Genomic DNA, 21,323 nt, shown 5'->3' on the forward strand with positions numbered 1-21,323 from the left:
GAATTACTTCTTTGTTGTGATAGCCTTTTCCTGTTACTTCATAAATATTGAGTCTAAAATATAGCATAAACATTTAGATTTTGTATCCTGTGCTAAAAACTGGCCTGAAGTGAATTTTTACTCAGTGAAGGAAGATGCATTTTGTTTTAAAACTGAGGGAAAGGTTTTATGAAATTTCAATGAGTTACTACATAAATACATAGGATTTCTGGAGTAGTTTGTGGATCAGGTTATAAATAATGTTTATAAAGACAGAAGAGAATAGACACACTCAATATTCACCGACTAAATAGGCAAGGAAGAGTACTGAGAGGAATCTGTAAAGTAAACTCAAAATTGGCAAGATACTTGCTTAGAACCAGCAGTGCTCCTACAGACTATTTGCTGTTCACTGTTTCATCTCACCACCATATTTATACAAACAAAGAAAATAAGACACATGTCAGGATTGTAAGGTTATGCCTTAGAGATTCTTTGTGTATTCCAACTGAAAATGCAATCCAGATGCTAGTAAATACCTTCTCTATGTGGTGTTTGATGTATTCTCTGTATGAGTTTTGATATGTGGTGAGTCTCCCTTTACTCTCTCAGTATGATGTCTGTTCTGTTCAAGGGCTTAAACAGCAATACATAATGATTTTACTGAAATCCATAGAACTACAACTGATACTGTAGGGAGCAATTCCCTTCAGCTCCCTTCTCTGCCTGCTTGACTATTCTTTGGTTCACAAGGCAGAGTTAAGAAGCCAGCTCTCACAGTTTATACCAGAAGGATAATGAGCCTCCATTCCTCCTGAGGGTCAGCGGATTCTGCTAAAAGGAGTTGACTGGTGTGAGTGGTTAAAGGCGGGTCCCCAAAAATTGGGTAGAGTTGACTTCCACCAGCCCTGTTATGTGTGCGTTTCTCTGGATGTAGCCCCAAGTGTGAAGTTTTTTAATTATTTCCTGGTCCCTCCAGCTGGGAAGAAAGTAAAAGGCAAAATCTGAGGTGTTCATGTTTGCTCTGAATTTCTTCACAATGAAGAGGTTTGAACTGCTTTGACTACTGATAGGATATTATGATTGAGAGCTGTGTTCCCTTGAGGGTAATCTGTCAGGTCACCATGCCTGTGGTGGACAGGGCCAGAGCCTCTTTTCTCCCTCTCTTTCTGCCACCTTTTTCTCACTGTCTACCTCTTCCTCATTGCCCAGCAAGCTCCTGGAGTGACAGATCAATTTGCTAGAAGTCAAAACTGCTTGCTTGTAAATACCTTTTGAAGTGAGGGTGAGGGTTGCCTGATCCCTGATGCAGAAACTCTAGCCTAATGTGAGAGAATCGGAAAATGGTTAAAGGATTATGTCTCATTTAGTTGTAATTTGAAGAAACTTGGCAAAATTTAAATAGTTAAAAAATGCTGTGTTCACCATGAAATGCATGTGTCTGTAAGCTGTGCTTGTAAAACCACTATTCCAACAACAACAACAACTACTACTACTACTACTACTACTACTACTACTCTGGGGAGCTTAGAAAGTCCTTGCCAGCCAGAATGTGATCTTGCTGTTTGTTAAAAGGGCAGGTTATTCTGTTGAACCCAGAGGAAGGGCTGTTACCTTGTATCCTCCAGTAATTGTGGAGCAGGTAATGAATGGCGAGCTCCTGGGGGGAGGGTGCCCTCTGAGCATACCAAGCACTGCCTGGACAGCCCTCTTCTGGCTGAGCCGGTGCAGCTGAGCACTTGGCATTGCGCATGTCCGGGGCCGTTGGAAGTACAAAATTCCCACAGCACACCATTACTGTGCCGGGAGAATTACACACTTTCTGGAGGCTGCCATTAGAATAGAAGGGAAAAACTCTTCTCCTCCTCCCCCCTTCACCGCCAGTGGGGGCTGAAAAGCCCTGCTAATAGGCTCTTTAAGATCCCCTATTGGCAGGGGGGGAGGACTAACTCAATTTCCCCAAGGCTGAGGAAATTGTGTTAGTCCTCCCCCACGGGCAATGGGTGTCTTAAAGGCCCTATTAACAGATATTGAGGGAAAGGACAAAGGGTGTGCCCAGGTCAGGGTGGAAGTGAGTTCTGCCTGGACCTGCACCCCATTTGTCAGTATAGGGACCATGGGGCAAAAATTTGCCAGGCACATTTGCTGAGGCGCAGAAGGGCCAGAGCATCTGGCAAGCTCTTGGGCCCAAGTGGATTTTTGCCCCATCCCTAGGAGCAGGTTTTCATTTGGATCTGAATTCCAATCATGCTCATGTTTAAAAAGACAGAAGAGAATGGACATCAATATGAAAATTCCTCATCAATGACCTGACATGAATGTTATGGAGTATACTTTGGACAAACTTCATGGAAATGTTACTTGCGTGAGATATTAAGCAAATAAATAATCTCTGTGTCACTCTAGGTGATTCTTGAACTAAGGGGAGGCCAAGTAGCCTTGTTTGTGAAACAGAAAGTGAATAGAACAAATAAAAGTATGGAGTTAACATGCAGTTGTTATTTTGAAGGGACATGCAGCAAGAGTACTTTTTGTCTTAGCTTACAGGAAGAAACCTTGGAAACAATCCAACCAATTTGAAGAGTACACAATTTTGAGTGAAAAAGGAAGTATCATCCTAGAAGATTCATGAGTAGTATACCATTACATTTTTGGTGGGTTTGATTAGCATGAATTGGACCATCACTTTGATGTTGTGTAAAGTATCACCTGGTGAGCTTGCGGCTTAACAAATGAATGTTAATGTTCTTTGATAGTTTGAACTCTCTCTTCCCTGCCTTCAGAATATGACAGCCATCATAGCCTGGGAAAAGGACAGTGAAAGTGTTAAAGTGGTTAGCCATTTGAATTTGGACTCAGGCAGATTGATGAGAGGCTTTAGCTATAGTTAGCTGAAGTTGAGGAATTCTTGGGGTGTTGTTGCCCTGTTTGAAAACCTGATGCAGGATCAGCAGTTTTGCTGCCTGCTGTAGGAGTCTGCTTCCAGTAGGCTCTACTTCTATATTTGCAAATCAGTAAAATATGAAGATAGTATGAATTTCCAGTGTGCTCTCATCCAAAGAGAACTAAAGCCTATGGCACTGTCCTTGGGGAGCATTTCTCTGCTTAGATAAGTGGGGAACACTTAATATGGAACATTATGCAGATTGCAAAAAACAATTACAAAAATGTATATGTTACAGGAATCTGTGCAGGTGTGGACACACCTTTTGTCTAAATGAAATCCATGGCATTTTTTAATTTTGCAAATGATTTCACAGCTGCAATCATAATTTGCGCTGTTCTAAAGACAGCAAATATAACTAAACATGTATAATTAAAATGTGGTTTATTTTCTTAGGCAATGGAAGCTATGAGTTCCTGAGAAATTCTTAGTATGGGGGCCTCGAATGGGATTTCAAGGTGATGGGGAATGTAAGAATATGATAATATCCTAGTATATGGAGTAATGCTTAGGTGATGAAAGGAGAAGGCTATCAATGGCTAGTAGTCCTGATGGCTATGTGCTACCTCCAGTATCAGAAGCAGTAAGCTTATATACACCAGTTGCTGGGGAACTTGGGTGGGAGGATGCTCTTGCACCCATGTCCTGCTTGTGGGTTCCTGTTCGACAGCTGGTTGGCCATTGTGTAAACAGAGAGCTGGACTAAATGGACCCTTGGTCTGATCCAGCATGGCTTGTCTCCTCATCAATATGGAATTATGATGAAATTCTTTCTGCCTTCTTCCAGCCACATTTGGACTGTTTGGAAAACATGTAAGGGCCAATCCAGTTCTAGTCACTTGTAAACAAGATGGCAACAAGTCACTATTTATGAGAGAGCATGGATCAAAACATGCCTTTCAGTTGACATGGAGTTCACATTCTGTTCGAAACAAGGCAGTGCAGATCCTCACTTTAATATGAGTCACAATCCAGCAAGTTATACATGAACCAGTTTATGAATGCAGATCTCTCCCCTTGGACTGTGGTGGTGATCTACCCACACTGGAAAAATATTTAAAAGACAGATGGACAAATAGCCTACAGCTATGCAGTAGTGGAGAATAAAGCTCATTTAGATTTAAGAGGAATCGGAACAAGAGCAGTGTTGCTATATATTTGTGCTTTTAACATATTCTGCTTTTTCAAAGACCAAAGCTATTTTCATTTTAAAATAGAATTGCTTCCCCCTACCTTGCTTTTCTTTTTAAATATGAAGAAGTGCTACTGCGCTACTGAAGGTGGAAACAATGAACTAAGTTAAATAAATTATCCACAGTCTATTCTCTTTAAGGTGTTGTTGTTTGAGCAACATAAACACAGCATGACCTTCACGCTTTTGTCCAGTGTTATTCCTTTATTTAGTTGATGGCTTTCTTGAAATACCATTGTCCTGTTTGCAATAATGAGATCTCCTACATACGCGAACTGGATGGCTTGTTAAGGGAAAATTTAAGCGTTTAAGAGTCAGTAGGTAGTTGTGTTGGCACAAGTGGTGCTCCTGTTCCTTTCCACTAGGTGCATAAGCCACACACTCCAGCAGATTTAGCATGCAAATGACTGTTACAGCAGAGTACACAAGGACTTGGCAGAGAAGAACAAGAATTATGGCATGTCAGCATGAAGGGCACAATCCCCTATTAATTTGATGTTTATTGTGAGCTCTTTGGGCCTGGTTCCCTGTGGGAAAGTAGCGTGGAAATAAATTAAACTAAGCATAATTAATTCCTTTTACCTGAGAAGTGTAGGTGTACATTTCTGACAGGAAGCTGTATTCCAGTTTCAGCCTGTGTGTTTAACAGTTCTCACTCATTTAACAAGTACCTCGGGGAGGGGAGGGACAGGTAGAGTCTGGCATGTTTTAGGAAAGCTGATTTTAATAAACTCAGTACTATAATAAGTAAGGTCCCGTGGCAAGGGAGCCTAAAGAGAAAAGGAGTGCAGGATGGGTGGGAGTATCTAAAAAATGAAATTTTAAAGGCACAGTTACAAACAATTCCAACAAGGAGAAAAGATAGAAGACAACAGAGGAAACCAATGTGGCTCCACAAAAAGCTTAGAGATGACCTGAAAACAAAAAGGGATACATATAGGAAGTGGAAGGAAGGCCAGGCTACAAAAGAAGAGTACAGACAAGTGGTGCAGAAGTGCCGAAATGGCGTCAGGAAGGCTAAAGCTGTGAATGAGCTGAGATTAGCGAGGGATGCTAAAAGCAATAAAAAGGCTTTCTTCAGATACGTGAGTAGTAAAAGACAGAGGAAAGAAATGGTGGTTCAACTGCTTAATGAGGATGGCAAATTGATAACAGACGACAAAGAAAAGGCTGAAGTGCTCGATTCCTACTTTGCCTCGGTCTTCTCCCAAAAGCGGGTCTATGACCCCCCTGGAAAAAGTGAAGCAGATGTTGAGGGGGCAGGATTGCAGTTTGAGATTGATAAACAAATGTTCAAAGAACACCTAATTTCCTTGAATGAGTTCAAATCTCCAGGGCCCGATGAACTGCATCCAAGAGTAATGAAGAACTCTCAGAACCTTTGTCTATTATCTTTGCAAAATCATGGAAGACGGGTGAGGTGCCGGACGACTGGAGGAGGGCTAATGTTGTCCCTATCTTCAAAAAGGGCAAAAAGGAGGAACCTGGGAACTACAGACCAGTCAGTCTGACATCCATCCCTAGGAAAATTGTGGAGCAGATTATAAAGAAGTCAATCTGTAAACACCTTGAAATCAATGCAGTGATTACTAGAAGCCAACATGGATTTGTCAGGAACAAATCCTGTCAGACTAATTTGATCTCATTTTTTGATAGGATAACCTCCCTTGTGGACTGTGGGAATGCTGTGGATGTCATATATCTTGACTTCAGCAAAGCTTTTGACAAAGTACCACATGACATTCTGATTAACAAACTAGCTAAAAGTGGGCTAGATGGAACAACTATTAGGTGGATCCACAGTTGGCTACAGAATCGGACTCAGAGTACTTATCAATGGAACCTTCTCAAACTGGGGAGAGGCAATGAGTGGGGTGCCGCAGGGCTCAGTCCTGGGCCCAGTGCTCTTAAACATTTTTATTAATGATTTGGATGTGGAGGTGCAGGCAACGCTGATCAAATTTGCAGATGACACAAAATTGCGTGGGATAGCTAATACCCTAGAAGACAGAAACAAACTTCAAAGTGATCTTGATAGCCTGGAGTGCTGGGCTGAAAACAACAGAATGAAATTTAATAGGGATAAATGCCAAGTTCTACATTTAGGGAATAGAAACCAAAGGCACAGTTACAAGATGGAGGACACTTGGCTCAGCAATACTACAAACGAGAAAGATCTTGGAATTGTTGTAGATCACAAGCTGAATATGAGCCAACAGTACGATATGGCTGCAAGAAAGGCAAATGCTATTTTGGGCTGCATTAATAGAAGTATTGCTTCCAAATCACGTGAGGTACTGGTTCCTCTCTATTCGGCCCTGGTTAGGCCTCATATAGAGTATTGCGTCCAGTTCTGGGCTCCACAATTCAAAAAGGACGCAGACAAGCTGGAGCATGTTCAGAAGAGGGCAACCAGGATGATCAGAGGTCTAGAAACAAAGCCCTATGAAGAGAGACTGAAAGAACTGGACATGTTTAGCCTGGAGAAGAGAAGATTGAGGGGAGACATGATAGCACTCTTCAAATACTTAAAAGGTTGACACACAGAGGAGGGCCAGGATCTCTTCTCGATCCTCCCAGAGTGCAGGACACGGAATAACGGGCTCAAGTTAAAGGAAGCCAGATTCCGGTTGGACATCAGGAAAAACTTCCTGACTGTTAGAGCAGTGCGACGGTGGAATCAGCTACCTAGGGAGGTTGTGGGCTCTCCCACACTAGAGGCATTCAAGAGGCAGCTGGACAACCATCTGTCAGGGATGCTTTAGGGTGGATTCCTGCATTGAGCAGGGGGTTGGACTCTATGGCCTTGTAGGCCCCTTCCAACTCTGCTATTCTATGATTCTATGTAGTAGCCCTCCCTGTTGCAGGATCCTGAAAACTCTACAGCCAACCTAACAGACTCCGCCAAGCTGTGGTCTGGCAAACTGTTGACGCCTAGTCATACCTCTCCAACACAACTTGCCTCACTGTCCCACCAACCAACACTGGATGGAGTCTGAGCAGAATAAAATTTCATGTGAGTGCCAGCTCAAGTGGCCAGATACTCTGGCTTTCAGGGAGGCACTGATGCCTGCCATTGCTGTGGTCTGTTGTACATGTACAAGCCTAGCATGGCAATAGTATACTGGGGAGATAGGGTCCAAATACATGTTGCCCTGGGAATTGATGATGATGATGATGATGATGAATTGGATTTGTATACCACCCCATAGCCGAATCTCCCTGGGTGTTCACATAGGATAAAAACAATTAAAAATGTACAAAAATTAAAAACACAAAAACATACAGTATACACAAACATTTAAAACCACTATAACAACTTTAAAAAAACAATGAGCCTAAAAAACAGACCCAGGCTCATTACATATTGCTAAATGCCTGGGGCTGAAGGCCAGACAGGACTGTCAGTATGTTGCTCCAACAAGGAGCAGATCTGGACTTGAGCCTTAAGTAGAAATTTGGTTGCATTTAGACTGGTTGGCTCTGCCTCTACCCTGACTGAGGCTTTATCTCTTAAAGGGGCTTGAACTATTTTAGCAGCCTCAATCTGTGATAATGTGGACATGGCATGGGAGTATCCCCTTGGCTGGAATCCTCAGAAACTGAATATTGCGAAGCAACCTTCTGTGGATGGAGGGGAGGCAACCCCCTGAATCTTTTTGGAGAACTAGGTCCTGGGGAGTAGAAGTCTAGTAATTACTTTCCATGATTGAATCTTCTTCCTGAACTGTTGTCTTCAGAGGAGGCTCCAAAGTTAAGGGATTGAGATCCTCTGACTACAAAGATTTGGTATGCTGGTCCATGACACCTTGAGTACTTGTCCATTTAAGTTGAATAAACTGACATTTACTTTTTAATCACACCTGGCAGTTTAGCATCAGGTGGCCACCAACTATTTGCTTCAGGTGTCACTCACTGTTAGCACTGAAAGGGGATTCTATATAAAGTTCAGCAGTTGAGAAACATGTTAAGTACAAAATGCTCTAGTTGTTGAAAAACATGTCACTTGGAGGAACCAACTCCAAACATCTTCCAATTTAAAACTAGCTACATGTTCTTTTGCATGTTTAACTATAAAAAGTAAGTTTTAAATCAGTGCAATTTTTTAAAGATGGAACAAACCTAATGCTTTTAATATGGGAGCAGTGAGTTGAGGCAGCCGTGTACCCATTAAAGATGTATACTGCTGCTGCATTTGAAGTTAGCTACATGATAGGAATGGTGTAATTGGAAGTACCTAAAAATAAGGTTCATTAATCAGGCCTTCAAAACCAAAGGCATTTACCAGTAGCTGTCATGCATCTTGCATGCTACAGTCTACCATAAACAGTTTAAATGAGGCCTTACAGCTTGATCCTACATGCTGTTGTGACAGCATAGAATTGTCCACTTTGCTTTTTTTTAAAAAAAAAAAGTTATGAAGTGTTTACTGAAGCATATACTTCTTGTTCGAAAAGGAATTGAAAAACACACCATTAACCCCTTCCCTGAAGCATAGTCTTCTCTTTCCTGTGCCAGCCCCCAATTATAACACTAGCCTAAACAAAGAACAAATAAAAAAGTGAGCTGGGGATGGTGATCAGGGTGAAAAATACTGACATTTTTTAACTTAAAACTCTTACTGCCAGTAAGTAAGCCCTAGGAGAGGCATTACAAGCAGGGCGTCGGACTGAACAAAAGCCAAGAAACCATGAAATTATCCGTGTTTGGGAGAAGAGGTGTGGCCAGGGGAAGAGGCTTTCTCGGGAACTTCAGAGAGCCCGACTGGGACTCCCATTGGGCTGGATTTGGCCATCGGGCCTGAGGTTCTGCACTTCTGAATTGAACAATCCATGGGTAGTCATGATGTTCATATCAAGTCAATAGGTCCTAATACAGCCTTCTGGTGCTTGGGATCTTCCAATAGAAACATATACCTGCCTACTAAGAATTAAACCCCACTGAATTATAATTGAGACTCTGTATAGGCCTGCAGTCTTAATTACAAAGTCATAGAATCATAGAATAGCAGAGTTGGAAGGGGCCTACAAGGCCATTGAGTCCAACCTCCTGCTCAATTCAGGAATCCACCTTAATTCATCTGTGACAGATAGTTGTCTAAGCTGCCTCTTGAATGCCTCTAGTGTGGGAGAGCCCACAAACTGGTTCCATTGTCGTATTGCTCTAACAGTCACGAAGTTTTTCTTGATGTCCAGCCGGAATCTTGCTTCCTGTAACTTGAGCCCATTATTCTGTGTCCTGAACTCTGGGATGATCGAGAAGAGATCCTGGCCCTCCTCTGTGTGTCAACCTTTTAAGTATTTGAAGAGTGCTATCATGTCTCCCCTCAATCTTCTCTTCTCCAGGCTAAACATGCCCAGTTCTTTCAGTCTCTCTTCATAGGGCTTTGTTTCCAGACCCCTGATCATCCTGGTTTCCCTCCTCTGAACACGCTCCAGCTTGTCTGCGACCTTCTTGAATTGTGGAGCCCAGAACTGGACACAATACTCTAGATGAGGCCTAAGTAGGGCCGAATAGAGAGGAACCAGTACGTCACGTGATTTGGAAGCTATACTTCTATTAATGCAGCCCAAAATAGCATTTGCCTTTCTTGCAGCCATATCGCACTGTTGGCTCAAATTCAGCTTGAGATCTACAACAATTCCAAGATCCTTCTCATTTGTAGTATTGCCGAGCCAAGTATCCCCCATCTTGTAACTGTGCATTTGGTTTCTATTTCCTAAATGTAGAACTTGGCATTTATCCCTATTAAATTTCATTCTGTTGTTTTCAGCCCAGCACTCCAGCCTATCAAGATCTCTTTGAAGTTTATTTCTTCCTTATTACACTTTCACAGATCTCTTTCAGGATTGTTTTTATACTCCCATCATTGCCTTTGTTTACCTTGAGGCCTGACCATCCACCTCAGTGTTGAAACTATGCTTCACATACCTTTTTATGAAACTTTGCAAATCTAACCATTCAATTCTGTATACTTTTATCTTGCCCAAGGCATATCTTTTGTAGCGCTCCTAATCCTCCTTGCTCCACTTCCTTGTATGCATCAAAGATTTTCCATAGCATTCTGGGCTTCTTACATGACCAACAAAATTTGTGAATCTTTATCAAGATGATCTGGTTCCCACAACACTCACCCTGGGTTATTTATTGGCAGGTTGCCATGTTGTGCAAACCCAGCCATTGGGAGTTACACAAGGATTAAACAACCCTACAACAAGCCAAGATATATAAACTTCACATAAAGGGTTTGGATGACTGTCCTATATCAGGACATTTTTCTGTCAAGAGTTGCATTCCCTCAGGGATTAGGAGCGGGGGATTCCCTCAGGGAAGCACATGCTGGTGGTGAGGGCTACTGGGACATGGACAGATGGCTTTTGCCAGAGGTCTGAGACATGTGCAGAGTTTTTGAAATTAGGCCAAGGGCCACATGTTGCTCTAGGGACACGTCGCCCACGTTTGCCCTAAATTAAAATCTTTAGCCCAGAGTGTAAATGTAGTCCCATTTTATCAACAGCTATCCAAATGATTTTTTTAAGAGGCTGCATTTTAGTTTTGCCATCTTATTTCAAAATCAGAATTAGACACTACATGTTAAGGTTTGCATCTCTACTCCTACTTCATGAACCTTGTTTCAACTTTTTTCTGACTCTGCATATAATAGATGCTTGAATGTTTACAGATGTGGCTTTCCATTTTCAAGGTCAAGGGGCTACATGATTGATATGGTAAAAGCAGCTGATGGGATCCATTTATTGCTTTTTTACAAAGTTCAGAGGACTATCCCCAAATTACCTCTTAAGTATTGAAAAATCACCAAGAAGAGTGCTGTAAAACAAGCAAGTACATTAGTTTTAGCCTTAATTGTTAAGCAATAATCACCATTGTTAGCTATTCAAAAGAAAGAAGGAAAGGCCTCTTAGAAAGACAAAAGGGCATCCTTAAATGAAATCCCAACTGAAAGATGACAAATATTACTTATGTGTGGGTGTAATGAAAACTATTATTCTTTGTATGTTCCCACTAAGGGCTCAGATTCTCTTTTTAAAGAACAGTTGTTTGACATCATATTTCATACTTTAATTTTTTAAGAAAGTAATTAAAAAAAAAGTTCTAGTTGGGGGTTCAAATGATACATCTGATGGAAAATGATCCCCCAGAACACAAAAGAAAAAAGAAAAAGGGCTATGCTTACCAATTAAATCAGTATGTACTACCATTTGGTATAAGGATAAGGACATATGGAGAGCCATGCTGGATCAGTCCGAGGGTCCATCTAGTCCAGCACTCTGTTCACACAGTGGCCAACCATCTGTAGACCAGGAACCCACAAGCAGTATACAAACTCAATAACATCCTCCCAGCCATGTTCCCCAGCAACTGGTGCGCACAGGCTTGCTGCCTCTCATCATTCAGGGTTTTAAATGCTTCCTACACACTAATTCTACACTTTGGGATTAAATTATTGAGATTACGCATGTAAAGTATAAATACTCAGTTTGGTTTAATTTAGATTCGAATCAGTTTAAACAGAATTTGATTTACTGTGTCTGGGATAGAGGACTCCTCCAAAATCTGCTGAAATCTATGCTAAGAGTAAATTATACTGTTGCATGCAACATTGGAGGTTTGTGGAATTTGGAATATTTTGTAAAGGACAGACATGATTAAGGTCCGAAAGGAGGAGAGATATGTGCAACAGAAACAATGAAATAGGAACTAAAAACATGCAAGACATAGAAACCCCATACGGTTTCAAATCCCACACAGTCTCCTGTTCCTATTGGGGACCTAGAGACCAACAGTTGAAGGCATTCAGTTGAGAAGTACTTTCAGTCCCAAACAAGGATGGACAACAGGATTTGATAGATAAGCTGGCAGACAATAAAATAGACAACAGCATGCATGCAACGAAACTCCAAAGTCAGCGCCATGGTCAGTGCATTGTAAGTGCAAAAGACAAGAACTCAGCCTGACTCTCACATAAGGACAACCCAGAATATGAGTTGAGTATCAGTTGTTTAATCATGGGTTGTTGTTGAATTGTGGGTTGTTGTTACATGTGCGCCCTGCACTATAGTTTAACAAAGGTTATTAACCATGAGCAATGGAGGAAGAGAAGCCATGGTTGTTCGGTTGTGAACTCTGGGTTGTTCGTGGTTAACAACCCATAATTAACCATATTGTAGGGTTTACATGAAATGACAATCCATGATTCAACAACAACCCATGATTCAACAACAATCCATACTCATCCATACTCTGGGTTGTTGATATCTATGAATTAGGACAATGTGTTCAGCTCCCCTCAGGCAGTTTGGGATTAAGGCATATAGCCCCCACAAATTTGGGAATTTGGCACCCCTTCTCTAAATAATGCTAATTTCCAATACAAAGGATGGGGTCCTTTCCTGTCTTTGAGTATATATTTTCTTGATGCTTGTATTAAAGTTCTCTTTCAGAAGTTTACTCAGAAGAATTCCGGCTTCATTTAATTCTCTTTCTTTCTTTCTTTCTTTCTTTCTTTCTTTCTTTCTTTTAAGTGGAAAATACAAGCAATCAACCATAAACAACACTATGGACAGGTTGTATAGCACTGATTTACAAGCTGACACATAGCGTATTATGAATTAATTAATAGCAAATTACAAATTAGCAAATAAAGCAGCACCTCTTCAAGCTTTGAACAGCTGATTTCACAACAACAATAAGAGATTTGAATCTATGCATTGTGAATGTATGTGATTTGAATGTGAGATTCATGTGTTCTACTTTAAACAATAATGAAAAAAGAAAATTGTGGTTTTATGGGTGTGACCTAGTGTGTAAGACCCAAGCTAACTCTTTGCGTAAGGGTGTATTTTGCTCACTAGGGAACTTCATACAGGACATTTTCTTGGCATCCAAGATATATAGCTCCTTTTTTTTTCCTTGGTGGTACTTTTTGTAGCATACTTATCCATTCTTTTTCTCAAAGGACTATGCTTTCCCCCCAATAATTCCACATAATTTCCACATAATAATTTAATAATTAGAAGTCTCTTTTCTTTTCAGAGGTTTTGTATCACCCAAAACAATATGTGTTTTTCATCATTCTAAAGATTTGGTCACAGTCTTAGTTATATATTCAATAGCAACAACAACCCTGCCAGTTTAATAACAGAGTTAAGGCTACCTCATGTTGGCTCAAGCGTCACAAATCCAGGAAACTGCAAGCTTAGGCTGATGGCATAACACACGTCCCCTGTGATTACTAATGATGTTGTGCAATGTCACAAATTGTGCTTGCTTACAATTTACCCTACATACACACACACTTTTCCTTGGTCTTTCAGGCCCAAATCCAGATGGGGAGGATGGAGTGCTTGAGACCAGCAAAGATGCCCCACGTTGTCCTGATTGTCTATTTGAAGCATCTGAGCTTTACTGTAGTTAGAGGAATGCTGTGACTTGACCCATGCCTGTTTGTTGCTTGTAAGCAAGCACAATTTGTGACATTGCACAACAGCATTAATGATCCCGGGGCACATCTATAAAACCATCAGGCTGAGTGTCCTGTTTCCTGGCTTTGTGGAGCTTGAGCCAACATGAGGTAGCCTTAACTCTGGTCTTAAACAAGCAGATTTTTTTTTGATAAGTGAATTTCCCTAGTTTTTTAAAAGGGACATTATTACAGTGTTCTAAAAATGAAATGAAATACAAGCAACTCATTTACTGAGTAGATGTGTACAAATAAATAGATATGTCCCTGTATGTTCAGAATACCTTACTTCTGCATGAGCCTGCAGAGGATTCAAGCATAATCCTTTCCTTTTCCTTCCTCTTTTCATCAGTGAATGATTCCCTCAGCCTTCAAAATTACCATATTCCTATCTCAGAGTTGATAGTTCCCTATCCCTTCCATACTGTAAGAATACTGAAAGGAACAGTGAAATTCAAAATACTGGCTAGCTGGAAGCATTGTAGCTTCAGAGTGAAACTGAGCATGCCTGACATAATTTTGCCAGCACTTGCTGCCTTAGGCTTTCATGAGGCAAAACCCCCTTGATAATTTTTAAACTGCTGCTCAGAATATCACCCAGCCCATGAAAGGCACACCTTCTCAACAGGCCTGAATAAAGTATATCAGTAGTTTTCTCCAGAATTTGAAAAATAAATAAATGATGTGCCGAGCCATAGCTTGAGTAAAGGATACAAATGTGTAAATTTCCTGCACTTTTTAACTTGCTGTATCTGTGGCGATTCGTATCAAATCAGAATGAACTTTTGCAAAATTGTAGACCTCATCAGGTAGATTATGGATGCTAAGTTTCAAGTTATTAACTTGACAGTGTCATTTTTATAAACTGTAGAATTTTGAGGCTTACGATAGTGGGACCTTTCTTTGTTGGTGCCTCACCTGAACTAAAAGGACATTCCTTTCCCGCTTTAATTTTTCTCCTCATTTCTATTGTTGTTATCAAGAATTAACAATCTTAATAGGTTATCAAAATCTACTGCAAAAATGACTATAAAATGGTGGTAGAGGGATGAAATAAGATGTGTTTCCTTCAGTGCTTGCCAGTGTTCAAAACAGATGCTTGAAAAATTGTTTTTGTGGCATGGTTTTTATTGCTGAATGTGGAGTGGTTCTGTGCAGTAACAGATGGAATTCTACTGTTCGTGGGGGCTCTGTTTGAAACCATATAAACCAGGGATTGGCAACTTGTGGCCCTCTTTGATGACTTGGCCTACAAGTTGCCCACTTCTTCTATAAACCTTGGAACAAAATCACACAGTAGTTTGAGATGTGGTACTCCTTATATCTGTGTAATATGTTGTTTCTCCTTCTTTTCTTTCCTCATTGGTGACCTATGTTTATGGTGAACCACTCAAATAACTACATCCTCACTAGCCCTGTTTAACAATGAGCACAGTTTGTTCCTGGAAAAACTGTGTGCATTCTGTCTCTTGGAAGAAAGGCAAGTCAGACAATTTCTCTAGTATTACAAGAAAAAGGGAGACTAGCCCTCCAATACAAATCTTGCAGAGATCCAAAGAGTTATATATACACATACTGTATAATTGGTTCCTTGCAAATATTTTGCTGACTTTCTCTTCCCACTCTTGCTGGTGTAAAGGATCGTGCAACTCTCAATTGTGATTATTTTTAGGGGAATAAGTGGCTGCAAAGGGAAGAGGGACTGAAAAGTCTTGGTGTGCATGCAGGAAGCCTTATGCAGCCCTTTGGATCATGCCCTGTGTACATTTGATTTCTTGATTAGTTGTATTAAGAAAGTGCTAAAAGGGGACCTTCTCAGAAAACAGAACCTGAAAATTGTATCTTCTAGCCCCATGGGAGAAGCCAGGGAGGCTGGTGGTGCGTTACCCCTTTCCCATCTGCTGCTGAGAAAAGTAGCTTCTTGGCTTTTTGTTATATGCATATGTGTGTATCGTATAGTTAGACACAAGAGCTCCAGTCAGACTTCATCTGCCTCATCCCAAGGATAGAAACACAACCCACTGGTGAAACCCATCCACCATAGAGCAATGGAGAACATTGCTTCACTCCTTTCATCTCTCATTCCATATGAAATGACAGGTGGACTGAGTGGGTGCAATGTGAAAATTAATGTGCAGAGGATTGGTGAGTCAGCAGTGACTGTTAAAGTCAAGCAATCTCTTCCAACATTTTGGCACATGGCTTCTCTTCAGTTTGCCTGGAGATTGCAATAGGCCATTTGAGGGTGGGCCTGGGTAGGCAGAGGGGGCAGGAGGAAGATGTTATTGATCACCATCACAGAGGAGGATCCTTAAACAGGTTAATCAGTAAATTTATTCAGAAGACAACAGTAAACAAGGAGAAAGTGTCTCTGTTGAAAGCAAATATGTTTCAATTTAAGATCATTTATTTTTATAATAAAACAAATTTCTATTTTAACTGTTACAGCTCAGTTTTAGACTCAACTCACACGTGTTTTGAGTAGAATAGTAAAACAATGTATTGATACAGTTGAGAATTACAGGTCTTTGATAGTTAGGGGGAAATTAACAATTGTCTATTAATCTGAACTACATACATGGTTTGAAATCTATGATTTTTTTCTTAGAGTTGTTGGTATATTTACAGAATGAACAATGTCTGGGCTTCATTTTAAACTTACAGCCAAGTCCTGTGTAGGTTTACTCCAAAGTGAATCCTGCTGAATCCAGTGAGATATACAAATCTCAAAGGATGTGATAGTCAGTGCTGCAATTTACTTCCAGATAAACATGTAATCTGTGCTTGGTCCATATATTATGAATGTACCACTTCCGTGGCAGGCATTACATGGAGGAGGTTGTATAAAAAGCCATAGCTCTTTTTAAATAAATGCTATTGAATCTGTGTAATACTACAAGATTACAGTTGGGCCAGATATACTTCTATTGGTACTAAATAAGCACCTTGAAATGATTAGCTCAGTTTACCATTGTAGCAAGTATGTAAAGATTTAAAGCAAGGCACATGACTTCACACTGAATAATGCAGCCAAAGGGAGAAAACCACAAACTAAGGTACACACTGTAAATTAACCTAAAATAAGGCAAGAGTAAACAACAGCTTATTAATGAACAAACCCCAGTTCTGTTGCTACTGGGAAAATGGGTGGTAATGTATCCACCCACAGTTCACTTTTCCAACGAAGGCAGAAAGGCTGCTATACTGAAGTTTGACATTGTGGCTACTGATAGGAATCTGATAGCGTTTTCTGTCCATCTACCTATGTAGTTCCCGTAGACACAGCAAGAGGTGAAAAGCCTACATCGCTCTTTATCTCCTGATCATTTCCATTTCCATACTTGAAGGTCTTTCAAAGCCAGAGGTGATGGAACCATTGGATGGAGCTGATGGACAGCAGAAACAAAGCAAGGCAGAGCCACCTCAGAAAGACTCTGAGGGGACTCCACAGCATAGCTGGGTGGCCTGGTGGAATGGAATGACAACAGGAGGAATTTTATACCTGTTCGCCTTATCACAGATATTGGTAAGGATTCAGATTTAACTCAGATGGAGATCGTTTATTTAAAAAAGGAAAGGACAATGTTGCTTTTGTTTTTTTTAGATTCATACATTTTAGGGGCCAGATTTCCCAAGTCATATATGCTGATATAGCCGAAATTAAATCAAAAGCTGTGCCATGTTACAACCAGGTAACAATCTGCTTGTCTTTTTATTCTAGTTAATAAATGCAGCCTGCAAAATGCCTGATACTTTAAAATGCAAATAATGATAAATACAAATCATGTTTTCAAAACTCTTCTGTTGGCAATGCAAACTTGACATTAAAATGGGAAGCTTATTTTTCTGATGATGAAAGCTCATTATTCATTCTATGATTGGCTGCACAGGTTTTCTTCTTTATGTTTTGGTGCGGTGGCTGTGAGACCATCCCAGCAGTTCAGGATGCTTTTGATGTGCTGTCCAACTTGCTTACTCCATTTGGAGAGTTGATTGCAGATTCTAGCAAGGTATGTTCAGAGATTTCCTTATCCTTTAATATAACTCATTATTTGGTCACCTTGAGTAATACAGAATAAATGAAATATAAATAATGGATGCAGCACATACCATAGTGTTTACTGTGCCTTGTAGATTCTCTGGCTCTGAGCAATTTATAGAGTACAGCCTTTGTGCCACATCAACGCTATGCAAACCCCACTGAAATAAATGGAGGTGGTACAATACTTCCAACTTAGCACACTTTGAATCTCTGCTGTAGTGTTATAAAAATCAAGCAAAGAGAATTATCCACTTTGAGACAGTGTCTTGTATCAATTTCTTTACCTTTCCCCAAAAGTAGTTTTTGGAAATGTGTTAATTCAGGATATTATAGATTCCTGAACTTGTAAAGCACAAGTGGAAATTCTGATTCCATATATCAGTATCATAAGTTACAGGAACAACTTCTTTATTCCTTGACATGCTTAACACTACCCAAATCAGACCTGGATTATACAAAGCCAGGCGTGCTACATTGTGGGTATTCTTCAGCCATCTCAAAAACATACCACAGTGTCAACGTATAGTTAAAATATCATTACTTGATATTTTCTAATGATATTTTCTAGAGATTTCATGGGTGGAAGTGAAAAGAGAGCTCTGAGCTCTATTCACTCCAGCTTCCCCCCTCCCTCATTCTCTTCTCTTCCCCATCTCTTGCCTTCTCTTCCACTGGCCTGATGCTGCCTTGAGGCTGGGGAATCCCCATCACAATCCCTTCCTTCCTCCAATATGTAACGCACGTCTGCTGCTGCTGGGCCCTCTGCCATTGCAGACACAGATGTGCCGACTCTTTGTGCTATAAAAAGAGTGTTGGCAGTGAGGGCTCCATGACTAGAGCAGCAAATTCATTTGCCCTTTTCCTCCTCAGTCTAGAGAACTGATGCAGCAGCTGCTGCCATGGCAGTGAGCCAAGGTGTGGTGCAGTGGGGATTGAGCATGGAGTGAAGGACAGCAGGGAGGGAGTCTCCTCTCCATAGTTAGGCTTTCATTTCTGTCACACGGGGTCCTCCCAAGTGTGACAACTGATGCAGCATGACAGGAAGAAATGGACTTTGGGCAACTATCCCTATCAGTAAAGTGGGTATCCTAAATGTTGAGGCCCTGAGCATAAAAATTGGGAGAGGGGAGCATTGAGGGAAGAGTAGGAGTCATTCTCTACCAACTGGGGTGGGGCATAAGTGTGCAGCGAAAACCAGCCTAACAACAACAACAACAACACCCACCTAAAACCCAGCTGTAGCCCAAGGATTCTGCATCTCTGCTGCCTTCATGCTGATTCTGAATATTAGCAGCAGAGAGCAGCACCCAGTCCCACACCCTCAGGTGTCAGAGTGGAAGATAGTCTGAAGGGAAGCTGCTACTTTCCTTCAGCATGAGACCTAAAATGGGGCTAGTGGGGAGGGAGATTCTGTTCTCTCAGACATGTGTCCTCTGATCTAATTTTCCACCCCATGAAAATTCTTTGAATTGGTGGGCCTGGGGGAAATGCCTCTTCACAGTTTAAAGGCTCAAGGCAGCAGTACTGGCTTTGAAGGACTCACTTCACCTGAGTTCAATTCCCTATTTCCTTTGGATCATCCTGCCTTTTGGACTAGCCTAGCCCAGGCCTTCATGATTACCATGAGGGCTAAAGGGAAGAGGGACTGAGTTCCCCCGCTCACTTTGGGTTGATGCCATCGAAAGGGTTTGAACTCAAGGCATGAATATGTCTTCTCTTCATCACCTGAGTCCACATTGGCTTCAGAGAGAAAGCATGTAGGAGCAAACTCCATACATGACCTATTCAGACCCCAAAGCCATTGTTAGGGCTGGATACCACACTGCAGTCCCTTTGCTTGAACTAGGAAGCAGTGCCATGGAGCTGATACTGAGGGCCAAATTCCACGTTATGGAAATTCTACATTATGGTAACCACATCGTGTGTAGCCATGCTGGCTAGTTTTCTTTACTCTTGTGTAAGCGCACACAGCCCTGATTTGGATCGAGACCATGGTGTTCTTGGAGAGGGGGGTTAAACCTTCCCACACCTGTTTTTCTCTGAAATCCACCCCAACTGCGGGGTGGGGGTGGGGGTAAAAAAAAAAGAGGGAAAACCTGAGCAAAATAAATTTATCTCTGAGCACCAGAGTTTGCCTCCTCCTTTGCCATCGGAGCCTCAAAATGCACCACAAAGCTGAAGGAGATATCTTTGCATTGTCCACTCCAGTTCTCTAAATGAATTTTACATGAACAGCATTTTTGAAAGGCTTTATGACTCCAGCTCTGATAATATTTGGATAGAGTCTGAGTTTGAATTATCTTATGTATATAATTCAAACTCTGGAGTTAGATGGTCATCACTTTTTGACTGCCTTCCCGTTGACTGATTCTCATGAAACACGTTTCATTGGAAAGCTCTTGACACACAGATTCTAATCCAATTTCACTATAATTCAAAGTCAGAAGTTTATTTATGTCCACAAAGGCTGTTTTTTTAAAGAATTGGGCTATCTTCTATAATAATGTAGTATAAGGTTTAATTTTTAAAATCAAAAGGTCTAGTATAATCAACATGGCTTCCATCATGTCTCAGTAATCAACTAGAATTCTTTGAGCATGTCAACAAACATGTAGACAGAGGTGATCCGGTGGACATTGTTTACTTGGACTTCCAAAAGGCTTTTGATAAAGTCCCCCACCAAAGACTCCTTAATAAACTTAGTAGTCATGGAATAAGAGGAGAGGTCCTCTTATGGATCAGTAACTGGTTAAAGAACAGAAAGCAGAGAGTAGGAATAAATGGTCAATTCTCCCAATGGAGAATTGTGCAGGGTCCTACAAGGATCAGTATTGGGACCAATTCTTTTCAACTTGTTCATAAATGATCTGGAATTCGGAGTGAGCAGTGAAGTGGCCAAGTTTGCCGACGACACCAAATTATTTAAGGTTGTTAAAACACAAAGGGATTGTGAAGAGCTCCAAAGGGATCTCTCCAAGCTGGGAGAGTGGGCATCCAAATGGCAGGTGCGGTTCAATGTAAGCAAGTGTAAGGTGATGCACATTGGGGCAAAAAAAATCAACTTCAAGTATAATTTAATGGGATCTGAGCTGGCGGTGACCGAACAAGAAAGAGATCTTGGGATTGTGGTGGACAGCTCAATGAAAATGTCCACCCAGTCTGCGGTCGTTGTAAAGAAGGCAAACTCTATGTTAGGCAGTATAAGAAAAGGAATTGAGAATAAAATGGCCAGTATCATACTGCCCTTATACAAATCTATGGTGTGACTACATTTAGAATATTGTGTACAGTTCTGGTCACTACACCTAAAAAAGGATATTATAGAGCTGGGAAAAGTGCAGAAAAGGACAACTAAAACAATTAAGGGGCTGGAGCATCTCCCCTATGAGGGAAGGTTACATCAACTGGGATTGTTCAGCTTAGAAAAAAGGAGGCTAAGGGGAGACATGATAGAGGTGGACAAAATTATGCAGGGTGTGGAGAAGGTGGATAGGGAGATGTTTTTCTCCCTCTCTCAAAATACTAGAACCCAGGGTCATCCCATGAAGCTGATTGGTGGGAGATCCAGGACAAATAAAAGCAAGTACTTCTTCACACAGTGCATAGTTAAATCATGGAACTCACTACCACAGGATGTAGTGATGGTCACCAATTTGGATGGCTTTAAAAGAGGGTTGGATAAATT

General features: G+C 41.0%; 1 protein-coding gene across 2 annotated transcripts in view; it reads left to right on the forward strand.

The window, feature by feature from the left end:
• The window catches only part of PTPN5 (protein tyrosine phosphatase non-receptor type 5), a 64,604-nt gene that overhangs the window by 11,779 nt on the left and 31,502 nt on the right, over positions 1–21,323 (forward strand). Inside the window, exons 1-3 of one of the 2 annotated variants that reach the window (XM_063118756.1) lie at positions 3,319–3,381; positions 16,944–17,122; positions 17,487–17,606. In XM_063118756.1, the coding sequence (XP_062974826.1) occupies positions 3,369–3,381; positions 16,944–17,122; positions 17,487–17,606 (312 nt within the window). In that variant the 5' untranslated portion in view covers positions 3,319–3,368. Of the gene's footprint in view, positions 1–3,318; positions 3,382–16,943; positions 17,123–17,486; positions 17,607–21,323 lie in introns of those variants that run through there. The other variant, XM_063118757.1, reaches the window with a different exon arrangement.

The sequence above is a fragment of the Elgaria multicarinata genome, chromosome 2 (assembly GCF_023053635.1).
Source record: "Elgaria multicarinata webbii isolate HBS135686 ecotype San Diego chromosome 2, rElgMul1.1.pri, whole genome shotgun sequence".
Lineage (NCBI taxonomy): Eukaryota > Metazoa > Chordata > Lepidosauria > Squamata > Anguidae > Elgaria > Elgaria multicarinata.